The sequence below is a fragment of the Pteronotus mesoamericanus genome, unplaced genomic scaffold, assembly GCF_021234165.1.
Source record: "Pteronotus mesoamericanus isolate MK-2021 breed Mesoamerican mustached bat unplaced genomic scaffold, CSHL_Meso_final scaffold_165, whole genome shotgun sequence".
Classification (NCBI taxonomy): domain Eukaryota; kingdom Metazoa; phylum Chordata; class Mammalia; order Chiroptera; family Mormoopidae; genus Pteronotus; species Pteronotus mesoamericanus.
The window spans coordinates 8109415-8132116 of NW_026555307.1; the positions used below are offsets into that span (position 1 = coordinate 8109415).

The 22702-nt window shown below is 38.6% G+C and overlaps 1 protein-coding gene across 2 annotated transcripts in view; it reads right to left on the minus strand.

Annotated features, from left to right (window-relative positions):
* Positions 1–8932: 8932 nt before the first annotated feature.
* Positions 8933–22702, minus strand: part of LOC129083219 (zinc finger protein 14 homolog) — a 35925-nt gene continuing 22155 nt past the window's right edge. For both annotated transcript variants that reach the window (XM_054589082.1, XM_054589083.1), the window contains one exon: positions 8933–10593. In XM_054589082.1, coding sequence (XP_054445057.1) covers positions 9230–10593 — 1364 coding nt within the window. In that variant the 3' untranslated portion in view covers positions 8933–9229. The remainder of the gene's footprint in view (positions 10594–22702) is intronic.

The following is a 22702-nucleotide window of genomic DNA, read 5'->3' on the forward strand; positions in this document are numbered from 1 at the left end:
CAGGGATGTGGCGCCAATTCCAATCCAGTTGGTGTGTGGTCCGTGACAGTCGTCATTTCAACAGCCACTGGCCAAGGAATTTTGATGGGACGCTTTTCACCCCGTCTGCACTGGACTCCAACAGGGCGTGCCGCCCTGGGGGAGCGCCTCAGAGAGCGCAGCGCTCCCTGAACCTGAGGGAAACTGGCTGGCGCCAGCTGAAGTGGGAGCAGGGCTCTGAATTCCGCAGAGCCTGTCCCGGGGTTGTCACTGATCAGGGGGATAAACACAAAACGTTGCAAACACTTCTCTGTTTGCCAGGAGAGCAGACGGGGACACTTCCCTCTTACTAGAGAAGGCCATGGCACATCCTTCTAGTGGGGAAGGCTCCATTGTCCTTTGTTCCAAGGCTTTTATTGAAAATCTTATCAGCGGGGAATGTAACAGGAATGCGTGTGTTCTCTCATTACATCAGTATGGTGAGTTTCACAGTGAATATATGATGCTTTTAAGAAGACAAGTGATAGGGGTACACTGATTTACATGGGTCTGAGGGAGACTAGAATCAACAATAGAGACTATAGATAAGGAAAAAGTAGACTTAAAGGCGCCTTAAACATATAGGGTAAGAGGTGTAAATAAAGTAAATGTCTTAATGATACCAGGTAAGGGGTGTAAATAAAGCAAATGTCTTAACAAGGTAAGGGGTGTAAATAAAGGTCCTTCCCAGCATGAGCTGATCAGAGATCTGAGGGAGGAACAGAGCACACTCTAAAGAATTTACTTTTAGGCCTGATTACCCTGGGACCCACCAGATCTGATTTAGGGCTGTTTTTCCTGCACTGTTTCAAGCCTGAGCCAGGCGGGGGGAGGGAGCCTCCAAGGGATAAGGAGACTGCTTCTCATCTGCAATGAGGACTCTGGCCATGTCCAAGCCAAGCTGAGAGGTGCAGGGGCCTTTTTGCCCCTTCTCCATGCCCCCCAATTTCTTGCTGCTGCCAATACTGACCAATATCTATCTTAGGTTGTTTACCTCAGAGCAAGGTATCTTACCCATCATTGGCCATTGGTCCTCCATGGCAAAGGAGAGAGGTGGGGGCTACGCTCCCGACACGGGGGTGGGGGGGTGGGGGGGAGGAGGGGGACAGGTCAAGTCTCCTCAGGAGCCTGCTTTCTCAAGGCCTCCTGAATATTTCCCGCTTTGGGCCCTCCAGCCTGTCGGCAGGGTTACAGCTCCTGAAGCCAGGCAGAGCGTTTCCCAACAACAAACTGTCAGAGAACACAGGGGCTGGGGAGGGAAGTAACAGGGGTAAGAGGGGTAGGGTGTCAAGGAACATGTATGAAGGACCCATGGACAAAGACAACGGGTGTGGGGAAGATTGAATATGGGATATGGGGGTGGGTATGGCAGGGGAGAGTAATGGGACAATAATGGGGACAACTGTAATTAAACAATTAAAAAATAAAGGCTATTTCATAAGAGACTTTAAAATGTCTTATCACTGTGCTGTACACCCAAATCTAATATATTAAATGTTAAATGTAACTTAAAATATGTAAATTAGAAAATTAGCTGGTGTATCAATACTTAAATAAGACTTTAAAACAAAGGCTATTAAGAAGAGACAGAAACATCACATAATGATAAAGGGATCAATTGAACGAGAGTATATAACCCTTGTAAATGTATAAAAAGATTGAAATCATATCAAGTATCTTTTTCTATCACAAATATATGAAACTAAAAATCAATCACAATAAGAACTGGGAAAAAAAACTCATGAAGGTTAAATAGCATGTTACTTAAACAATAGCATTAACAATGAGATCAAAGAGGTGGAAAGATACCTGGACACTAATAATAATGAAAACACAATGCCCCAAAATCTATGAAAAAGCAGTCCTAAGAGGAAAATTCATAATACAAGCCTACCTTAAGAAAAATCTCCAATAAACCATCTACACTTAAACCAAAAGGAATTAGAAAAGAACAAAGCCCAGAGTAAGTGGAAGAAAGAAATTTAAAAAGAACGGAGCAAATATAAATAAAAGTCTACAAAAATACAAAAGATCAATAAAACCAAGAACTGATTCTTTAAAACTTTATACAGGCTCATCAGAAAAAAAAAAATCGATGGCCCCACAAAATAAAATCAGAAATAAAACAGAAGTGACAATTGACACCACAGAAATAAAGAGAACTGTAAGAAAATACTACAAACAATTATATGCCAACAAATTAAACAACCTGACATGGATAAATTTCTAGAAACATACAATTGTCCAAGATGGAATCAAGAAGGAACGGAAAATCTGAAAAAACTGATGATAAACAAAGTTAAATCAGTAATCAAAAAACTACCAAATGAAAAGTCCTGGATCAAGTGGCATGATAGGTGTATTTTATCAAACAACTATTTCACAAAATTAAAGAGGAGGAAAGGCTCCCAGGCTCACTTAGGAGCTCAGCATTACTCTAATTCTAAAGCCAGACAAAAAAAAAATTTTTTTAAAATTATAGGCAAGATCCCTGATAAACATAGATGCAAAAATCTTCACCAAAATATCAGCAAGCCAGATTCAGCAATACATTTATAAGATCATATGCCATGACCAAGTGGGATTTATTCCTGGGATACAAATCAATTAACATGATATACCACATAAACAAAATGAAAGATAAAAATTATGTTATCAATAGAAAAAAACAATACAAATAAAAAAGAAAAAATTACTGATGTGCAAATCTAGATTTAAAAGTTAGAAGCAGATGTTGCTCAAGGGTAAAACAAAAGATGTAAGTATTTGAGAGTTAGCTGTTCAATAATAGTCCATCTTATGTGTCAATAGATTTCCTATTTAAAATGCATGACTGCACTTTTCTCTCATCATTTCTACTTCAAAATCTTCAAGTAGCTATATTACAGCCTAAGATGTAGTCACTATGGACAAGGAAAGCAACTTCAAGTGAAATGTACTAAATAGTTAAGCATATAAAGGGACACTGAACTTTGTAAAGAGGAAAGAATAAACATGTTGAGTCCTTAAAAAACTAAATAAAATAAAAATTATATAATCATATCAATAAACGCAGAAAAACATTTGACAAAATCCAGGATCAATTTAGGATAAAAACTCTCAGCAAAGTGAGAATAGGGAGAAAAAAACCTCAACATAATAAAAACCATATATGACAAACCTACAGCTAATACACTCAACAAAAAGCTTTTTTTAATGAAAAGCTAAAAGCATTTTCCTAAGATCAGGAACAAGATATGAATGTCAACTTTCACCATTTCTATACAACATAGTATTGGAAGTCCTAGCACCAGCAACAAACAAAAAATAAAATAAAAGGCATTCAAAATGCAAAGTAAAATTGTTGTTATTATAGATGACCTGATACTATATATGAAAACCTGAAAGAGTCCACCAGAAAATATTAGAACTGATAAATGAATTCAGTAAAGTAGAAGAATACAAAGTTAATATTCAGAAATTGGTTACATTTTTATAAACTAATAATAAAGTATCAGAAAGAGAAATTAAGAAATCCATCCCATTTAAATTGCATCAAAAAAGCCCAAGGAGGTAAAAGACCTGTATTCTGAAAATTAAGACACTGAAGAAAGTAATTGGAGAAGATGCAAATACCGTATTTTGCCATGTAAAATGCACACTTTTAGGCCCAAAATTTTTAGGGAAAATAAGGGTGTGCATTAAACATGGGTATAATGTTTACATACCACAGGTATAATAATCCTGTGTATAATGTGCACAAAGCTGTGAGTGCGCATTATACACGGCAAAATAAAGTCAATGGAAACATATCCTGTGTTCATTGATAGGAAGAATTAACATTACAACATCCGTACTACATAAAGCAATCTATGCATTCAGTGCAATTCCTATAAAGATATAATTGGCACATTTGACAGAACTAGAACAAATAACCCTAAAATTTATATTGAACAACAATAACTGAAGAGCTAAAGCAATATAAAGAACAAAAAACCTGGAGGAATTGCACTACTGATAACAAACTACATTGTAAAGTAATTGTAATTAAAACACCATGGTACTGGCATAAAAACAGACACACAGGTTAACGGAACAGATTAAAGAGCCCAGAAATTAAATGATGCCTATTTAATCAATTAATAACTGAACCGGGGCAAGAATATACAATGTAGTAAAGACAGTCTCTTCAATAAATAGTGTTGGGAAAAGTGGATTATTATATGCAAAAAAATGAAACAAGACCACTTTCTTATAAAAGAATAAGCTCAAGCTGGATGAAAAACTTAAATGTAAGACCCAAAACCATAAAACTCCTATAGGAAAACAGATAGCAACCTCTCTGACTTGCTCTTAGTAATAACTTTTGGGTGTAGGTCTCCTATAGCAAAGGAGACAAAGGAAAAAATAAACAGAAAGGACCACATCAAACAAAATGTTTTTGCACGGCAAAGAAAACCACCAACAAAACAAAACAAAAAAACAAACTACTGATTGGGAAACGTTATTTTCCAATTACGCATTTGATAGGGGTTAATATCCCAAATATATAAGGAACTCATACAACTTAACACAAAAACACAATCTGATTTAAAAATGGGCAGCGGATATTAATAGACATTTTTCCAAAGAGGACATACAGATTGCCAATAGACATATGCAAAGATGCACAATTATCACTTACCATCAGAGAAAGCAAATTAAAACCTAATAAACAAACTAAACTGATGCAAAAATACAGAGGCATGAATACATGGAACAGACTGATAGCTGTCAGAGGGGAGGTGAAGGGGGTAAGACAAAGGAAGGTGAAGGGATTAGCCAACCTAGCACAACTTCTAGACACGGAACAACAATGTGGGGATGGCCAGAGGAAAGGGAGGACAGGGCTGGGAGGAGGTGGGAAAAGGTGGGGTGGGAGGAAGGGGACATCTGTAATAATGTCAACAATAGAAATGAAGTTAAAATAAGAACCACAAGATATCACTTCACACTTATCAAAATGCTATCATCAATAAATCAACAAACAAGTATTGGCAAAGATGTGGAGAAAAGGATAGACTTGTGCACTGTTGGTGAAAAGTCAAATGCAGCCACTATGAAAATCAGTATGGAGGCCTCCCAAAAAATAATAAAACCACCATATGACCCAGCAGTTCCATTCTGGGTATTCAAAGAAATCCAATACACTAATCTGAAAAGATATATGCATCCCTATGATCAATGCAGCAGTATTTACAATAGCCAAGATATGGAAGCAACCTACTGTATTTTGCCGTGTATAATGCTTTTTTGCCCAAATTTTTGAGGGAAAAACAAGGATGCACATTATACATGGGTATAATGAATACATACCATGGGTATAATGGGCATAATAATCCTGCATATAATGTGCACAAAACATGTGTGTGCATTATACATGACAAAATATGTAAGTTCCATTGATAGACAAATGGATTAAGAAGTGGTGCATATATACAATGAAATACTACTCTGCCATAAAGAATGAAATCATTCTGTATGCAAAACAGATGGACCTAGAAGGTATTATGCTAAGTGAAATGAGTCATACAGAGAAAGACAAATACCATGTTTTCATTTATATGCAGAAATTGAAACACAAAATAAATGAACAGAGTTGGGAGACTCGATGAAAAGAAATGAAAGAATTAAGAAGTACAAATTGGCAATTACAATAGGTTACAGAGCTGTGAAGTACAGCATAGGGAATATAGTCAGTAATATTGCAACTATGTATCATATCAGGTGGGTACTAAGGACTAATCAAGGGATCACTTCTTAAATTATATAAATGTCTAACCACTATGCTGTACACCTGAAACAAATACAATATTGAATGTCAATGGTTTAATTGTAAAAAACTTTTAAAAACATTCAATTAAGTCTATTATCTAGTCTTAGTTTCTATTTTTAATTGTACTTTGCTTAGTTTGTCGTTTTATTTTGTTTCTGATTTCTTGACATAAATGTTTATTCATTCCTTAAACACATTTATGTATGTGACAGGCCCAGATCTGACTGCTGTGGATAAGTGAAGATCAAGACTGTGCCCAAATGTACTTAATTTATTAAAGGTCATTCATTCTTCCTGAACAGAACTTTGGTCATATAAAACAAGTTCAGATATGCAGGCATCTCGTTAATAATCATTTCTAAATAGTCTATAATTTGTTTTGACATTAAACACTTTTATTGAAACTCAAACACAAAAGCAATAGAAATATTATTACAAACCCCATATACAAACCGCTCCACTTCAGTGATTATCAACATTTTGTCAATCTACTTTCCAGTTCTCTTTGCCAATTCTTCTTCTATTGCAGAATTATTTTAATGTAAATCTGGATAGCTTATCAATTCATAAACATTTAAGCATGTATCTCTAACTCTCAAGAACTATTTCTTAACTACAAGGACATTATCATCTCTAACAAAATTATTTCTAAATATTATCTAATAGTCGGTGCCTGTTCACATTTCCTCAGTCTTCAAAATCCTTTTACGTTTTGTTCCAAATAGGTCCAAGTAATGTCTACATACTCTTTAATTGGTATGTCTCTTTTAAAATCTGTTAACAGTTGCCCTTATTTTCTTTCTCATGCTACTCATTAGTTGAAGAAAGCAGGGCCTTTTGTAGAATTTTAGACTCTGGATGTGTTTGGCTGCTTTCTTGTGTTGCCACTTACTTTATCTAGTCACCAAATTCTTAGTTTAAAAAAACTTTGACTTAAAGGTTTAATTCCTTCAGTTCATAATTTTGGCAATAAGGCTTTATAAGTAGTGGTGTGTACTTCCTGTTGCATTATTTCAGGAGGTGAATAGTCTGACAGCCCCACTTTTATAGAGGTTAAAATTGATTAAAGGGTTCAGAGGTGGTCAGCTTGATAAGTCCATTCTAATGTTCTCATTATAAAACCTTTAATAGTTTTAATATTCACTGATTATTTTCTGGACCCATTATTCCATTAAGAAACTATAAAATGGTGATTATTCTAATCCTGTCAATATCTCTGCATTTACTAGATCTTTAAAACATTTTAATTTGAAAAGCTTTTGATGGCTGTAAAACCTGGTTCACACAGGAAAAGCAAAATAAATTATTTTCCCCTTATTTATCAATTTTCAGAATGTTGAGTTGGTACCAAAACATCATCCATAGTTGGCCAAACTAACCAACTTAACTACTGCTGGGGTCATTTCAAAAGACCCAACTTCTACTGGTTGAAGATGGGGCAATATGAGCACCAAAAGTTATATTGACTGTAATGAAATAGTTTTCTTCCTTTTATACAAGAGTTTACACAATCACACACACACACACGAGTATGCAGGTACAATATTAAATTTCCAGTGATTAGTTCCCCTTGTTGCCATCTTTTTGATAGTTTCTAATCAATCTTGAATGGTGCTCAAACAATAGAGATTATAAAATATCTACTTTTGGGAATTTATTATGGGAAAATAACTTCATGTTTCTCTTTGCATCTTCAAGAGCTGTACTCTTAAAAACCTCATATTCATGAAATTCTTAAGGCTTTCTTTTCAGCATGAAATATCTGATGCAACTTAAGCAATGAATTTCTCACATTCAATGCAACCTACTAGATCTTATCCAGAACAAATAGGTGCTGATAAGTTAGAGAAGGCATTTCTCCATTTATGACTTCTATAGGATATTCCTTTCATATGAATTCACTAGTACTAATAATGATACAATTACAGATAATATTTACAGAAAACATGCTATGTGGCTGCTATTTTTCTAAGTATTAACTACTTAATTGTTGTAATTCTATTACACAATGTGTGCAAGCTGACTCTGAATTGGTCCCAACAGTCCCTACCTCCTGCTATTTACACTCTTGTGTACTCCTCTTCCCTTGAGTGTGGGCAACCTAGAAATTTGCTGCTAGCCAGTAGAAGGCAGCAACAGTGATGAAATATTTGGTTGGCCAAAAAGTCTGTATAATTTTTTCCATAAAATAAAAGACACATATTTTCACCAACAACTATTGATTGGGATATTTTGAGTATGTCAGCTATCTCCCCCATGGTATAATGTTGATTGTTTTCAATTAATGTCTTGATTTGATTGCTATCAACTTCAAGCAGTCTACCCAATCATGGACCATCATTCAGGAAAAAATCTCCAGCAAGAAACTTCGCAAACCATTTCTGGCACATTTGATTAGTCATGGCACCTTTTCCATAAGCTGCACAATTCATTTTTTGTGTTTTACCTTTCTTGAAATAATAAAGCACAATATGCTGAAAATGTTGCACATTTTCTTCCATTTAATATTAAAATTGCTAAACAAAAATTCACCAACTTTGATAAGGTTTTTTTAAAATGCATGCTGACATGACAGCTGTCACAATACAATTTAACAATATTGTTTTGAATGAAGTTAAAGAAGCTAAGAGCTAGTAGAGCCATCTTACAGAAAAAAAACACAACAAACTTTTTGACCAACCCAATATTACTTCAGTCATTAGGTTACACAAGATTATAACTTTTATGATTCTAGCAAACTCTATTGCCTTCTTGGCTTGTATGTTTTGAAGTAAGCAACATGTTGCAGAGGCCCATGGGGCAAGGAACTGAGTTCAGCTTTTAGCCAACAGTCAGACACTGAGGACCTCGGTGTGATAGCCCTCAATAAATAAGTTCAGCCAACAACCATGTGAGGTTGGAAGTGGATCCTTTCCCCAGCTGCGCCTTCAGATGAGACCCAGCCCCAGCTAAAACCTTGATTTTTAGCCTTGTGAGAGACCCTGAAGCAGAAAACCCAACTAAATTATACCCAGATTTCTAACCCATAGAAACTGTGAAATAATATATGTATTATTTTAAGTTATTACTTAAGTTGTGGTAATGTATTACACAGCAATAAATAATGTACATAGGCTCTATTATCACCAATTTATGAGTGAACAAAATGAGGCACAGAAGTTTAAGTACCTTGTCCAGTAACATACTGGTAATAAAGTGGTAAAACGGAGATTATGATAAATAAAGCTAAAGATTTTTCTTACATTCATTGTATTATTCTCTGACATATATTTGCTAAAGACAACATCTGAATGGTGGAGGAAGGCTTTTAAAGCAATATTTTTCCATAATATAAAATTTCTTATGCTTAGATGTGAGCATAAAAAATTCTCAAAAATGAATTTTCTGATGTTCTGTACATTTCAAGGTCTTCTTGTACTAAGTTCCGTGAATTTTCTGATGTTGAGTAAGGTGTGAATGCTGTCTAAAGGCCTTCTTACATTCCTTACATTTGTAGGGTTTCTCACCTGTATGAATTCTCTGGTGTTGAGTGAGAAATGAATAAAGTCTAAAAGCCTTACCACATTCCTTACACTCATAAGGTTTCTCACCAGTATGAATACTCTGATGTTGAGTAAGCTGTGAGAGCAGTCTAAATGGTTTTCTACATTCCTTACATTCATAGGGTTTCTCACCAGTGTGAATACTCTGATGTTGAGTAAGTTGTGAGAACAGTCTAAAGGCTTTCCCACATTCTTCACATTCATAAGGTCTCTCACCAATATGAATGCTCTGATGTGAAATAAGTTGTGAGTAACTACTAAAGGTCTTCCAACATTCCATACATTCATAGGGCTTCTCCCGTGTATGAATTCTCTGATGGCGAACAAGTTGTTGTCTTAATCTAAAAGTCTTTCCACATTCCTTACATCCATAGGGTTTCTCACCAGTATGAATACTTTGATGGACAGTAAGTTGTTGGCATATTCTAAAAGCCTTTCCACATTCCTTACATTCATAGGGCTTCTCACCAAAATGAATTTTCTGATGTTCTCTAAGGTCTGGACTGCACACGAAGGCTTTCCCACATTCCTTACATTCATAGAGCTTCTCAGCAGTATGAAGTCTCTGATGTCGAGTAAGGTGTGTGCACTGACGAAAGGTCTTCCCACATGCCTTACATTCATAGGGTTTCTCACCAGTGTGAATTCTTTGATGTCGAGCAAGTTGCTGATGTACTCTAAAGGCCTTTCCACATTCTTTACATTCATAGGGCTTTTCACCAGTATGAAGTCTCTGATGTTGAGTAAGTTCTTGGAGCACTGTAAAGGCCTTCCCACATTCTTTGCATTCATAGGGTTTCTCACCAGTATGAAGTTTGTGATGTCGAATAAGGTGTGCACGCTGTCTAAAAGCCTGACCACATTCCTTACATTTATAAGGTTTCTCACCAGTATGAATTCTCAGGTGTTGACTAAGTGTTGAACGACGAATAAAGGTCTTCCTACATTCCTTACATTCATATAACTTTTCTCCATTACGAACTCTCTGATATTCAGCAAGAAAATTTTGCTTTTTGTTAGTGGTCATTTTTTCAGAAGTAATTTTCACTTGTCTCAAATATCCTTTTTTTGGTTCCGTTTGCCCGTCAATCTTATTTTTGCATTCCCAATAATTTCTAAAAATGGAATCCTGAAGGCAACAGCTTTTAGTTCTTTCCATTACATCCCACTGGAGTAAATATGTTTCATAAATATCCTTTTCTGGAGATAAAGTATTGGTCCTGTATCTGGACTCCAAATCTGAAAGAAAACAAGAAAGCAAACATGCCGTTTTTCTGGAACAGAGAAAAAGAAAACTTCTATAAAGAAATAAAAGGTACTGAAAATAATGCCTATTACAAATGAATGAATCAGATATCTCTAGACCATAAGCATTTCTGCTAGCTACAGCACTACATGTGTACCTAAAATACCTATCCAATGCAAAATTACTATGGAATGTTGGAAGACCTTTAGTAGTTGGAAGACCAAAATTAAAGTTTATGAAGAAAGTAGAGCTGGAGAGGACCACTCAAATCTATGCAACTGTATTAGGAGAGCACTAACATAATAATAGGAACTTCAAGGGAACCCAAAAGGCAGCTCAGCATGACAGAAGGCCACTTTGTGAGTATTAAAAGGCACAAAAAATAAGTGAAAATGCTGGATTTCAGAAACAGACATTGCACATGAAAATAAAGCCCTGCGCCACTAAGGCTACAATTAAGGTGTGAATTAGGTGAAGTGCAATGTGTCTAGCTAGAAGCCATGTAAGGCTGATTGTGTAAGTCTCTGAGGAGGGAGCCCTGGGTGCAAGCATTTATCATTAATTTCTTGATACAGAGGTAAAAGAGCTCCTAACAAAGTATCAAACTAAAGGTTTTTTCCTACACTTCTGAATGTTATATATATACATACTGGCTACTATTCTGGCTACATTCAACTAAGAAAATTACCTGTGAACCCACTAACTTCTATATTATACTGATATCATTTCCTATTTCATATGACTATTAAGCTAATTCAATATGGATTATTAATTAAATTATGGAACAGAAAGTGAAAGAAAGAAGGTGAACTTGGTGACTGGGGAAACAAGTTAAATCAGTGAAGGCCTGATTTAAGTATGGATAAGAATCATCTGAAGATTTGAAACTATACAGAGATTTTTTTAAAAAAACTTTTTATGATTCAGGCACTTTCTATTTTTTTTACTTTATTTATTTTTTACACCATTACAAATGTCCCTATTTTCCCTCCTTTGCCCACCTCTTCCCCACCCCACCCCACCCCCCGCTTCCCTCTGGCCATTGACACTGTTGTCTGTATCAATGGGTTATGCATATGTGCTCTTTGGCTAATCCCTAGTAACTTTCTTTCATCAAGCACCCCACTCTTCATTGCCCTCTGACAGCTGTCAGTCTGTTCTGTGTATCCATGTCTCTGTCTCGATTTTGTTCATCAGTTTATTTTGTTCATTAGGTTCCACATATAAGTGAGGTTATTTGGTATCTGTCTTTCACTGACTGGCTTATTTCAGTTAGCCTAATTTTCTCCAGGTCCATTCATGCTGTCACAAAAGGTAAGAGTTCCTTATTTTTACAGTTGTGTAGTATTCCTTTGTGTAAATAGAGCACAACTTTTTTAATCCACTCATCTACTGATGGACACTTGGGCTCCTTCCAGATCTGGCTATTTTAAATAATGCTGTTATGAACATTGGGGTACATATATTCTTTCATATTGGTGTTTTGGGGATCTTAGGATATATTCCCCAAAGTGGGATTACTGGGTCAAAAGCAGTTCCATTTTTAATTTTTCGAGGAAATTCCATACTATTTTCCACAGTTGCAGCATAAGAGCAGGATCCAATTAGTTTCACAAGTGGCATATCAAAGGGAGATTTCAACAGACACAGGACCCTGTGAGGTAAGTTCCACTTCCTGTGGTCAACACCTGACTGTAGCTTTTATACTGTGGTTGGGGTCAAACCTCATAGTTAGCCAGCCTGAGAGTCAACCCCATGCACGAGGAGACCAACAGTAATCAAAACTCAATTGCAACAATAGGGCTGATGTAACCCACACAAGGGATATTCCGGGGCACCCAGCTCAGGTGATCAAGGAGACTGAGCCACTGGGTCCCACAGGAAACCTATTATATAAGGCCATCCTACGAAGGCTGGGAGACATAGCAGATATATCTAATGCACAGAAGTAAACAAAAAGAGGCAGCAAAAAGGGGAGACAAAAATTATGCCCCAAATGAAAAGAACAGGAGAAATTTCCAGAAAAAGATCTAAATGAAATGGAAGCAAACAATTTACCAGATAGAGTTCAAAAAAATGGTTAAAAGGATGCTCAAGGAACTTAGTAAAAATTTCAAGGAACTCAGTGAAAGCATGAAAAAGGACAGATAAATTATAAAGAATAACCAGTCAGAAATGAAGAATACCTGAAATAAGTAATAGACAAAAAAGAATAAACAGTGAGTTGGATGAAGCAGGCAACTGAATCAGCAATTTAGACACAAGACAGCAGAAAACCCCCAATCAAAAAGCATCAAAGAGAAAAAAAGAATTTTAGAGCTTCCAGTCAAGTGGAGGCAGAGGTAAACATGCCTCACCTTCTTGCAGAACTATAGCAAAAAAATACAACTACACTGCAACACAAATATCACCTAGAATTGTCAGAAAATCAAGCTGTGTGGAATTTCAACAAACAAGAATTTAAAAGAAGCCACATTAATCCAGGTGGGTAGGAAGGGCAGAGACACAGAAGAGGCACAGAGAGGTGGAGAGGTGCAGAGAGCTGCAGGATTGTGCAGAGAGGTGCGGAGATGTGAATGGGCAGTCCCACATACATGTGTGGTGGGTAAAAATCAGAAGGGACACCTTGGGAGTGTGGGATCACAGCCCCAGACCGGACCACCCAGCCCAGGGTTCCAGTGCCAGGAAGATTAGGTCCCTATAACTCTTGGCTGTAAAAACCATGGGGGTAGGGGTGGTAGAAGAAACTGTGGGATTCTCAAGAGACTCCTCTTCAAGGGTCTGCGACAAACCTAGGATTCATGCAGACCCACCCCCTCTCGGATTCAGCACCAGGCAACAGCTGGAAGGGCACCAGTGGCATACCGGGAGAAAGTGAAGTGACTGGAACTGGGTAAGTGCCAGGAGATGGCTTCCTCCCAGGCAAAACTCCAGAGACTAGGCAGTGGTATAGTTCCCTGTCTGAGCTCTCCCCAACACTGAGCAACAGTGGTGACATAGGTTGCTGCATCCTGGTGATGAGCTAAGGCTCCACCCCATCCAACTTCCCAGTGCACTTTGCTACAATAGGCCATGCTATGAAGACAGGGAGTCAAAGCAGCTCTACCTAATACACAGAAACAAACACAGGGAGACTGCCAAAAGGAGGAGACAAAGAAATATGGCCCAAATGAAAGAACAAAGCAAAGTGAGAAGAAAGAAAATAATAAAGATCATAACAGAGGGAGGGAATATGGCAGAGGAGTGGAAGTCACACTGACCTCCTCCAAGGACCAAACTGTAATTGCAACTAAATAGTGGAGAAATCACCTGGAAAACAATGGAACGATAGCAAGAGAAGAGCTTTGGAGCCTCAGACAGACAGCGAAATTGGCTTTTGCACATCCTAATGGGTGAGAAGTGCGGTGGAGGCTTGAGAGGGTGGGTGGGGCACTAATGGGCGCCAGCACCAGAGGGATATTGAAACAGCCAGTTGGATCCCCCTAAGAAGAACAGGGTCTGAATCATATGCAGGGACCTCTAGCCTACAACATGAAAACCCAAAAAGGCACACAGGCAAAAGACAACTGCGAAAAGCAAAGTGGTCCTCTCTGCCAGAGACAGGCAGCTGGAGACACAAAGAAATGTTTAAAGGGCCAACACAAAAATTTGCAGTGGCAGCCACCTTCCTTGGTCTCTGGGCAGAGGCAGGAGCAGAGTGGGCTGGAGCCTGAGAAAAGATTGGTGAGGAAAGCTTTGGGGAGAGAACTGAGACAGTGGCCAGTGGGGCCCCAGGGATGACTCACCTCCCACTCTGCAGCTTCCATCTTCCTCAGGAATAAAGGAAACAACAGACCTCTGGACACTCCGCCCCCGCCAAGAATTGTGCACAGGACTGGGTGCTGAGGGCAGAGTGGCCAGCAGAAATAGTAGATCTCTGGCTGAAGGGGACACAGAGCTGCCTAGAGACCCTTGAGGAATGACTGGAGACAGAGGTGTTGGGGAGAGAACTGAGGAAGTAGCCAGGGCGTTCCCAGTGCTGACTCCTTTGCCATTCCGCAGTCTCCATCTTGCTCAGGCAGACCACTCCCCTGAGCAGCAGCACCCTGTAAGACAACAATAGCCCAGCCCTCAGAAGACACTGCCCTGCCCTTTGGTGCCTAACCCTGAGGGCAAAGGTCAGAGTGACTACATTAACAATTGCAGGAGACAGACACAGACAGTGGATGCCTGGAAGTCTCAAACAGGCTGCCTAAGGTCAGAGAGGGTCAACAACAGACATCATCAGAGGCAGATGCAGAAAGAAAACAAAAAAAAAAAAGACCCACCTACTACCATACAAGTTCACACTATGAAGTCAGGAAATTGAGACAGATCAATTAAAGAAGCAGAAGCAAAAAAAAGAAGAGTCTCACGCTAAGGGGAAGACAAAGAAACACCCTCCAATCAAGACGAAAGGAGGAATCACCACCGAGAGAAATAATGAAATAGAGGCAAGTAAAATATTAGATATTGAATTCAAAACAATGGTTCTAAGGAAGCTCAATGAGCTTAGTGAGCTTAAACAGAACTCTGAGAAACTATAGGAAAACTATCAGGAACTTACTGCAAACTATATCAACGTGAAAAGGACATAGCAACTATCACTAAGAGACAAGAGGGAATGAAGAATACCATTTATCAATTGAAGAACACAGTAGAAAAACAAAAGCAGGCAAGATGAAGCAGAGGATCGAATCAGCGAGCTGGAGGTAAAGGTAGAAAAAGGCTAAGAGAAAGAGCAAGAAATGGAAAAAAGGACTCAAAAAGAATGAAGAGGTGTTTAAGGAAATGCAGAACAACCTGAAACATACTAATATCTGTATAATAGGGACACAAGAAGGAGAAGAAGAGGAGCAAAGGATAAAGAATATGTTTGAAAAAAATGATGGAAAACTTCCCTAATGGAGGAGAGAAAAAGTCTCACAAGTCCAGGAAGCTCAAAGGGCCCCATTCTAAAGGAACCAAATGAGGCCCACTCCAAGACACTTCATTATTAAAATGGCATATATCAAAGAAAAAGAATCCTAAAGGCAGCAAGAGACAAACAGGTACTAACATACAAGAGAGCCCCAATAAGGCTAGCAGCTGACTTCTCAACAGAAACACTACAAGTAAGAACAGAATGGCAAGAAATATTCCAAGTCATGAAAAGCAGAGGACTACACCCAAGACTGCTCTACCCAGCAAGGCTCTCAATTAAAATGGAAGGTGAAATAAGGAGTTTTCCAGACAAAAGAAGACTAAAGGAATACATCTCCACCAAACCAGCACCTCAAGATATGCTAAAGGGATTAGTCTAAGAAAATGAAGAAAAAGAATGAGAAAGAGAAGAACACAGGTACAAAGGGAAAAAATGAGTAAGTACCTATCAATAATAACTCTAAATGTAAATGGACTAAATGCCCCAATCAAAAGACACAGGATAGCTGAATGGATAAGAAAACATGTCTCACACATATGCTGCCTACAAGAGACCCACCTCAGAACAAAGGACATACACTGACTGAAAGTAAAGGGATGTAAAAAAATATTCCATAAAAGTGGACAGGAAAAAAAAGCAGAAGTAGCAATACTTATATCAGACAAAGCAAATTCAAAACAAGGACCATAAAAAGAGACCCAAGGGGACACTTTATAATACTCAAAGGAAGAATCCTTCAGGAAAACACAGACATTATAAACTTATATGCACCCAACATAGGGGCACCCAAATACGTAATGAAAATCTTGGAGGACTTCAAGAAAGATATAGACAGCAACACACTGATAGTAGGGGATTTTAACACCCCACTATCAACAATAGATAAATCTTCCAAACAAAACATAAACAAGGATATTGTGGAACTGAATGATGCATTAAATCAAATGGACTTAACTGACATACATAGAACCTTTCATCCCAAAGAAGCAAAATATACATTCTTTTCAAATGCACATGGAACATTTTCAAAGAAAGACCACATGATGGGACACAAAACAAGCCTCAACAAATTCAGGAAAATTGAAATTATAATAAGCATTTTCTTGGACCACAAGGGCTTGAAACTGGAAACCAACCTCAAGGAAAATCCTCGAAAACTTTCGAACTCACGGAGACTGAACAGCACACTATTAAACAATGAATGGGTCAATAATGAAATAAGAGAAAAAATAAAAAAGTTTCTGGAAACAAATGAAAATGAACACATATATGGGACACAGCAAAGGCAGTCCTGAGAGGGAAGTTCATATATACACAGCCAGACCTAAGAAAAATAGAAACATTTGAAATAACTGACCTAACTCTTTATCATCAAGAACTGGAGAAACAACAACAAATAAATCCCAGAGCAAAGAGAAGGAAGGAAATAATCAAGATCAGAGCAGAACTGAATCACATGGAGACTAGAAGAACAATTCAAAGGATCAACCAATCCAGGAGCTGGTTCTTTGAAAAGATAAACAGAATCGACAAGACCTGAAGCAGACTCATCAAGAAAAAGGAGAGGACCCAGATAAATAATATCAGAAATGAAAGAAGAGAAGTAACAACCGATACCACAGAAATACAAAGGATTGTAAGAAATTACTATGAGCAATTATATGCCAAGAAATTTGAAAACCTTGATGAAATGGACAAACTTCTAGAAAAGTATTACCTTCCATCACTGAATGAAGAAGCAGAAAGCATGAAAAGAGTGATAACAGGTGGTGAAATCAAGCAGTAATCAAAAATCTCCTGGCACACAAAAGTCCTGGAACTGGTTTCACAGGAGAATTTTACAAAACATTTAAGGAAGAGCTAACCCCTGTCCTTCTCAGACTATTCCAAAAAATCCAAGAACATGGATGACTCCAAAACTCTTTTCACAAGGCAGGATCACTCTAGTCCCAACACCAGATAAAGACACAACAAAGAAAGAAAACAACAGGCCAATATCACCAATGAACATGGACACCAAAATCCTCAATAAAATATAGGCAAATCACATTCAGCAATACATTAAAAAGATCCCACACAATGATCAAGTGGGATTCATTCCAGGGATGCAAGATTGATACAATTTCTGCAAATCAATAAACATAATACACCACATAAATAAAAGGAAAGACAAAAATCACAGGATCATAGCAATAGATGTGGAAAGAGCATCTGATAAGGTACAGCATTCATTTATGATAAAAACAGTCAGCAAAATGGGAATAAAGGGGGCATACCTCAACATAATAAAGGCCATATATGAAAAACCTACAGCCAACATCATAATCAACAGGCAAAAACTAAAATCTTTTCCAGTAAAATCAGGAACAAGACAAGGTTGTCCACTTTCACCACAGCTATTCAACATAGTATTGGAAGTCCTAGTCACACCTATCAGACAAGAACAGGAAATAAAAGGCATCCAAATTGGAAAGGAGAAAGTAAAACTATCATTGTTTGCAGATGACATGATAGTGTACAGAGAAAACTCCACAGACTCCACAAAAAACTACTCAACCTAATAAATGAATTTGGCAAAACAGTGGGGTACAAGTCAATATTCTGAAATTGAAGGCATTTTTGTATGCCAACAATGAAGTATCAGAAACAGAAATTGGAAAAAAATCACATTTGCTATAGCAACAAGAAAAATTAAGTACTTAGGAATAAACTTAACCAAGGAGGTAAAAGACCTGTACTCAGAAAACTACACAACGCTAAAGAAAGAAATAAATGAAGACACAAATAAATGGAAGTATATACTGTGTTCATGGATTGGAAGAATTAACATCATCAGAATGTCCATAGTATCCCCCAAAATTTATAGATTAACGCAATCCCTATTAAAATAGCATTTACATATTTCAGAGATATAGAACAATATTTCACATATTTATATGAATCCATGAATGATCCCAAATAGCTGCAGCACTTTTGAGAAAGAAGCACAAAGTAGGAGGGATCACAGTGCCTTACATCAAACTATATTACAAGGCCACTGTAATCAAAAGAGTCTGTAACTTGCATAAAAACAGAGACATAGATCATGGAACAGAATAGAGAGCCCAGAAATAAACCCATAGAGACCATAGTCAATATTCGACAAAGAGAGCAAAGCATAAAATCGAGTATAATTAGCCTCTTCAAAAAATGGTGTTGGGAGATCTGGACAGCTCCATGCAAAAAAATGAAATTGAACCACCAACTTACAGCATACAGAAAAATAAACTCAAGATGGATAAAAAGACTTAAATATAAGTCATGACATCATAAAAGTCCTAGAGGTGATCATAGGCAGGAAACTCAAGATATTCCATTCAGCAATATTTTCACTGATATATCCTCTAGAGCAAGGGACATACAGGAAAGGATAAACAAATGGGACTTCAACAAAAGAAGAAGCTTCTGCATGGCTAAAGAAAACATAAGCAAAATGAAAAGGGAACCAACCATATGGGAAGATATATTTGCCAATGATAGCTTGGGCAAGGGTTGGATCACCAAAATACATAAAGAACTCACATGACTCCATGCCAGGAAGACAAACAATCCAATTAAATAATGGGCAAAGGACCTGAACAGACACTTCTCCAAAGAGGACATACACACGGCCCAGAGATATATGAAGGGATGCTGAGCATCACTAGCCATCAGAGAGATGCAAATTAAAACCAAAGGGAGATACCACTTCAGAATGGCCATCATAAACACATCAACAAACAACAAGAGCTGGAGAGGTCTTGGAGAAAAGGGAACCCTAGTACCCTGTTGGTGTGAATGCAGACTGGTACAAACACTGTGAAAAACAGTATGGAATTACCTCAACGTAAAAATGGCACTGCCGTTTGACTGAGCAACTGCACTGCTGGGATTATACCCTAAGAATCCCAAACACCAAGTCAAAAGAACCTATGCATCCCATGTTCACAGCAGCAGAATTTATAATAGCCAAGTGCTGGAAATAACTGAAGTGCCATCAATAAATGAGTGGTTCAAAAAACTGGTACATTTAGGACTTCTGGCCAAGATGGAGGCAAAGGAAGACACACTGTGTATATTTGCATAACCAAAAGAAGGACAATAAATTTAAAAACAAAAAATAACCAGTACTGCCAGAAAATCGAACTGTATGAGAGTCCAACAACGAAGGAGCTAAAGAAGAAATACTCATCTGGACTAGTAGGAGGGGTGGAGAGGCGCAGCCGGGTGGAGAGGACATACAGCAAGGTGACAACTGGAGAACTGGGAGGGCGAAGCTGCTGGTGGACTGGGAGGTCTCAAATTTGCATGTGGATAAACCAGGAGGAACAGCTGGGGAGCAAGACAGACCACGCATCTCACAATTCCAGCACAGGAAAAGAAAGCCTCAAAACCTCTGGAGGTGAAAACTATGGGGGTTGCAGTGGCGGGAGAAACTCCCAGCTTCATAGGAGAGTCTGTTAGAGTGACCCACAGGGTCTTAAGAGTGTGCACAAACCCACCCACCTAAGAATCAGCACTAGAAGGGCCCAATTTGCTTGTGGGTAGTAGGGGGAGTGACTGAAAGCAGGCCGAGAGCCAAAAAAGAGGCATTTTCCCCTCTCAGAGCCCTCGCCCACAGACAACATCAACCGAAGAGACTTGGGTTGCCCTGCCCTGGCAAATACCTAAGGCTCTGACCCTTCCAACATAACAGGCACACTGAGACAAGGAACTACGGCCCAACTAAAAGAACAGATCAAAGCTTCAAAAATAGAACTAAATGATGAACAGATACCCAACTTGTCAGATGTACAGTTCAAACACTGAAATCAGGGTGCTCACTGAATTGGTTGAGTGGGGCACAAAATGGAGGAAAAAATGAAGTCTATGAAAAGTGATATAAAGAAAAATATATGGGAATCAACAGAAAAGGGAAGGAAACTGGGACTCAAATCAACGATTTGGAGCAGATGAAAGACATAAACATTTAACCAGAACAGAATGAAGAACTAAGAAATCAAACAAATGAGGAGAGGCTTAGGAACCTCTGGGACAACTTTAAATGATCCAACATCCAAATGACATGGGTGCCAGAAGGAGAACAAGAGAGTAAGATATTGAAAACTTACTTGAAAAAATAATGAAGGAGAAGAAGCAAGATGGCAGAGGAGTAAGTGGAAGTCACACTGACATCCTCCCAGGACCAACCTGGAATTACAACTAAATTGCGGAGAAATCTCCTGGAACAAACAACTGAACAAGAGTGAGAGAGGATCCTTGTAACCTCGGAGACAGAAGAATTGTCTTTAGCGCAATCTGACTTATAAGGAATGCGGTACAGACGTAGGAAGGTCGGGGGGCTCGGGTGGGGGGCGCCAAGGACGGCCGCATCAGCAGGACACTGAAACGGTCAATTGGATTCCCCTGAGAAGAGCGGGGTCTAAACCATAAGCGGGGATCTCTAACCCACAACACCAGAACCCAAAAAGTACACGAAAAACAGTCAGCTGCGAAAAGCAGCAGGGTTGCTCTCTGCTAGAGACAGGCAGCTGGAGATGCAAAGAACTGCTTAAAGGGCCAACACATAAATTTTCATTTGCAGCCACTTACCATGGTCTCCAGCAAAGACAGGGGCAGAGTGGGCTAAAGATGCCTGAAGAGAGAATGGGGAAGGAGGCTCTGGGGGAGAGAATTGAGAGACTAGCTGGCGGGATATTGATGCTGGCTCATCCCCCATGTGGCAGCAGCCATCTTGCTCAGGCAGAGACCACACCCCCTGAGAAGCACGAGAGTCAAAGGACCCAAAAAACCCCGCCCCTAGGAGGGACTCCACCACGCCCTGAGCTGTATAAGGTGGCCTGCTGAGTGCAGAGTGAATAGATTAACAGCTGAAGGAGACAGCCACAGACAGCAGATTCCTGGAGTCTCGAACAGACTGCCTAAGGTCAGACAGGGCCAACATCTGACATCATTAGAGGCAGAGCCAGATAGTAAAAACAGCGGTCTCCTACCACAGAAGTTCACACCACGAAGTCAGGAAACCAAGACAGATCAACTTAAGAAGCAGAAGCAAAAGAGAAGAGTCTCTATCAAATAATGGGAAGACAAAGAAATATGCCCCACTTGAAGGGAAAGGAGGAATCCCCACAAAGAGAACTAAATGAAATAGAGGAAAGTCAACTATCAGATACTGAGTTCCAAACAATGGTTCTAAGGAAGCTCAAGGAGCTTAGTGAGCTCAGAGAGAATTGCCAAAAACTACAGGGAAACGACGAGGAACTTAGTACAAACTATATCAGCATGAAAAAGGACATAGAAACTATCCATAAGAGACAAGAGAAAATGAAGAATACAATTTCTGAGTTGAAGAACACAGCAGAAGGAATCAAAAGCAGGGTAGATGAAACAGGACCGAATCAGCGAGCTGGAGGACAAGGTAGAAAAAAACTCCCAGAAAGAGCAAGAAAATGAAAAAAGACTCAAAAAGAATGAAGAGGCACTTAGGGAAATGCAGGATAACCTGAAATGTAATAATATCCATATAATAGGGATACCAGAAGGAAAAGGAGGAGGAGGAAGGAATAGAGAACCTGTTTGAAAAAGTCATGATGGAAAACTTCCCTAATTGGAGGAGAGAAAAAGTCACACAAGTCCAGGAAGCCCAGAAGGTCCCAATCAAGATGAACCCAGTGAGGCCCACTCCAAGACACTTCATCATTAAAATGGCAAATATCAAAGACAAACAGAGAATCCTACAGCAAGCAAGGGAGAAAGAGGTAGTAACATATAAGGGAGCCACGATATGGCTAGCATCTGACTTCTTCACAGAAATCCTGAAAGCCAGAAGGGAATGGCAAGAAAGATTCCAACTCATTAAAAGGAAAGGTCTGCAACCAAGACTGCTCTACCCAGCAAGGCTCTCAATGAAAATGGAAGGCAAAGTAAGGAGTTTCCCAGACAAAAGAAGGCTAAAAGAACACATCTCCACCAAACCAGCACTGCAAACTATGCTACAGGGACTGCTTTGAGATGAAGGAAAAGTTTCTATGAACACTTAGTTCCTTACACAGTTGCCAATACTTGATATTACCAATAGTTTTAATACTCATTAATCTGATTGTGACAATGATGTTATTTTAATTGTTCCTTTACTATTTGTT